General features: G+C 55.0%; 1 protein-coding gene across 1 annotated transcript in view; it reads right to left on the reverse strand.

Moving 5' to 3' along the window:
* The window catches only part of LOC109926555 (myosin-10-like), a 35,130-nt gene that overhangs the window by 9,757 nt on the left and 21,357 nt on the right, over positions 1 to 4,016 (reverse strand). The window contains exons 12-14 of the mRNA XM_048620291.1: positions 3,539 to 3,691; positions 463 to 636; positions 191 to 364 (exon numbers count right to left, since the gene is read on the reverse strand). Coding sequence (XP_048476248.1) covers positions 191 to 364; positions 463 to 636; positions 3,539 to 3,691 — 501 coding nt within the window. The remainder of the gene's footprint in view (positions 1 to 190; positions 365 to 462; positions 637 to 3,538; positions 3,692 to 4,016) is intronic.

Genomic DNA, 4,016 nt, shown 5'->3' on the forward strand with positions numbered 1-4,016 from the left:
ACAGGGAGCAGGAGGAGGGGAGGAGAGAGAGCGCACACGACAGGGAGTTGGGGGTAAAGAGGGCGCACGTGACAGGGAGTAGGTGAGGGGGAGGAGAGAGGGCGTGCGCGATGGCGGTAGGGAGCGGGCGCGTGACACAAATCTGCGGGGCATGGCCCCGGCGTCCCTCCAAGCCCACACCCACACTCACCCTGCCCGCGTAGTGAATGACGCAGAAATCGGCCTTGTCTTTCAGCTGCCGGACTTTCTGGAACTTGGGGTGGTCGCCCTGCTCCTGCACCAGCTTCTCCACAAACGTTTTGTCCGTCGCCTTGGGGAACCAGCACTCCTCATCCAGGAGGGCGAGGATGCCGGGTGTGTTGGCCTGTGCTCGGAGGAGGAGGAGGAGAACGGCAGCGGGTGAGAAACAGGAAGCCACTGGAACCCCATCACCCCCAGCCCCCGACCCCTGGTTTAACTCACAGGCCGCTCGATCAGATCGACGCAAGACCACACGTCGAGCACAAAGTAGATCACGGCTGACTCGAATCCCTCCCTCTGGTACTCCACCTGCTCCAGGACGAACATCGTGTGGTTGAAGAGCTGCTGCAGTTTCTCGTTCGTGTAGTTGATGCAGAGCTGCTCGAAGGAGTTCAGCTGCGGCCGGGAGAGGGGCAGGAGGGTGCGGGAGGTTAACGCCAGCAGAAACTGGAGCAAGAGTAGGCCCCGTCGATTCAAACAACGTGGTCAGGCCCACTGAGCGGGCACGACCACCCATTAACCCCAACATCCTGCACTTGCCCCGCATCGCTGCGCGTTATTATACCTTGTGTGCTCATCCAAATACTCTTCCCCCAACTCCCCTCAAATCAACAAGGCAGGAGGGGGGAGGGGAATACTCCCCACTCGCCTTGGACTTGGGGGGGGGTGGGGCAGCTCCGACAATGCTCCAGCAGCTCGGCACCGTCCCAGGGACGCAGCCAGGGGAACTCTATCCACCCTGTGCATGCCCCTCGTAATCTTACGCGCCTCAATCCTGCTGCCCCCTGGTCTGGAGGAAACTATCCGTGCCCTTCCAGTCTCTCCTTACAGCTCAACCTCTCCGTCCCGCCCCAACATTCCTGGTGAAACTCCTGCAGGTGCCACGACCAGAGCCGCAACACAGCCGGGGCCTGACCCCACGCTCTGTACTACTTCAACCTCACCTCCTCACTCTTATAGTCTACGCCACGGCTGATGGAAGCAAGTGCCCCGAACGCCTTAACTATCCTATTCCTCCCCTTCGGGGGGGGGTTGGGGGCTCAGTGAATAATTACCCCCCCGTGATCCCTTGGTCTCCTACCGTTCATTCAATACTCCCTCACATTCAATCCATGCAACAGAATCACGCCTCACATCCACTTTCCAGCCGCGTTCCCTCGATCCTCCGACCGATCGAGAATCTGTCTCAGCCTTCAATACCCACCAGGACACTGCCCCACAGCCCCCAATGCCTCCCCCCTACCCCCCTATGGCAAGCAGTTCCAAAGACCCTCAACCCCCAGAGAAGAAATTCCTCCTCAGCTCAGTCTTCGATTATTCCAGACTCTCCCATCCCTCTCAGCACTGACAGCCCCTACATGTTTCAATGAGATCACCTCTCATTCATAGAAACATACAACACACACACTCATCCCCGGTCCGTGCCGACCCAGATATCCAAAATGAATCTAGTTCCCATTTAGAGATGTTACGGAAACAGGCCCTTTGGCCCACCCCCATCCGTGCTGAATCCAGACATCCTAAATTAACCCGGTCCCCGTTTGCCCAGCATTCGGCCCCTAACCCTCTAAACCCCTTCCTATCCATGTCCCCATCCAGATGCCTTTTAAATGTTGTAACTGTACCAGCTTCCCCTCCCCACCCACTTCCTCGTTCCACACACGCACCACCCTCTACGTGAAAACGTTACCCCCTCGGGTCCCATTCCCCCCTCCCCACGTTAAACCTGCGCCCCTCTAGTTTCCGATTCCCCACTATCCCTGGTGGGCGGGGAAGACCTCGGCTATTCACCCGATCCATGATTTTATAAACCTCTGTAAGGTCACCCCCCCCCCAACGCTCCAGGGGAAAATAGCCCCCTGCCTCTCGCTCAAACCCTCCAACATCCTTGTAAATCTTTCAAGTTTGCCAACATCCTTCCCATAGCAGGGAGACCAAAGTATTCTAAACGTGACCTGCCAAATTTCTTGTACAGCCCAAACATTGTTCTAAACTCGTAGAATCCTGATCCGTTTAGCTTTTGATCCTAAGACAATCCCTCCATTCCGGGGATCATCCGAGAGATCCTTCTCTGAACTGCCTCCGATAAAAATGATCTCTTCCCTTAAACAAAGGGAGCAAAACTGCTGACGGTGCTCCAGATGGGATCTCCCCAACACCTTGCCCTGTCGTGGTAAGGCTTCCCTACTCTCATACTCCAATCCCCTCAAAGTAAGGGCCGACACTCCCTTAGCCCTTCCTGATTCCCTGCTGCCCCCAGTGTGCTAGCTTTCTGTGTTCCATACATCTCCCCTACCCCCTGAAGTCCCTTGGTGTTGCAGCTTTCGCCCATTTCAGTAATAATCTGCTGTTTCGTTCTCCCTTCCAAAACATGTAACTTTGCATTTTCCCACGTTATACTCCTCCTGCCTACTAACGTAACCTAGCAATACCTCGCTGTGGAGCATCTGTGTCCCCCGCAACTTGCCTCCCCTCCTATTTCGGCGACGTCTGCGGATTTGGCTACAGTACGTTCCCTTCTGACCTCGAACTCATTGATAACATATTGCAATGTGTCACAGCGTCGGCACCAATCCCTGTGGGGAAGCCCCCAACTGGTCATGGGTCACCAGCCTGAAAACTAACACCCCCCACCCCATCCCCACTTCCTGCCCATCAGCCAATTCTCTCCCCATGCCAATATCCTACTGTTCTTACGGCTTACTGTCAGCAAACACCTTCTGGAAATCCCAATACAGCACATCTACTGGCTCCCTCTACCCAGTCTGGTTGAATCCTCCTTGAAAACTCTAATAAATTAATCAGCCACGATTCCCCCTTTCTGAAGCCGTGCCGATTGCTTACTTAAATAATTTCCCCCTATTGCTTCTGTAAGAATTGATTCCAACCCATCTCCAACAACCGATGTTCAGCCCATTGGCCTATAGTTTAACCACTTCCTGCTTCCCTCCCTATTTGAAAACGGATGTCACATCAACAATTTCCTACTCCTCTTCTCCAGAAACCAATCATTGTTGGAAAATTGCAACCAACTAACTCTGTAGCTACCACTTACAGGGCGATAAGATGCAATCCATTGGGATTGAGGGTCTGACCTGCCTTCAGCCACAGCAGTTCGTCCAATACTACTTATCCAGTAATGGCACTTAATATCCCACCCAGTCTAATCCCACTCTCCCCCTCACTCCCCGCTCCCTGTAATATCCCACCCAGTCTAATCCCACTCTCCCCCTCCCTGTAATATCTCCACCCAACTGCGCTGGTTTGCAGATACACCTTTAACAGCCTAGAGAGCTACCTGAAAGATCTCGAATCCAGCAATGTCCAGGATCCCAATGAAAGAAGCCCCTTGTCTCTTGGTCCGATCCAGGGCTCTGTTGATGCGGTGAACGAGCCAGCGGAACAGGCGCTCATAAGACGCCTTGGCCAGGGCCTCGATCGCGAAGTCTGCCTGTAGGTCAGGAAGGAGAGAGACCGGATGGTCAGCCGGGCAGCAACTGTATATCCATCTCCCTCCGACAGCGCGGCGCTCCCTCAGTACTGGCACCGGGAGGGTGTGTCAGCCTGGATTATGGAGCTCGAGTCCCCCTAGAGTATATCCATCTCCCTCCGACAGCGCGGCGCTCCCTCAGTACTGGCACCGGGAGGGAGGGTGTGTCAGCCTGGATTATGGAACTTGAGTCCCCCCTAGAGTATATCCATCTCCCTCAGTACTGGCACCGGGAGGGAGGGAGGGAGGGAGTGTCAGCCTGGATTATGGGGCTCGAGTCCCCCTA

Source organism: Rhincodon typus, chromosome 46, assembly GCF_021869965.1.
Source record: "Rhincodon typus isolate 14 chromosome 46, sRhiTyp1.1, whole genome shotgun sequence".
In the NCBI taxonomy this organism is placed as follows: Eukaryota; Metazoa; Chordata; class Chondrichthyes; order Orectolobiformes; family Rhincodontidae; genus Rhincodon; species Rhincodon typus.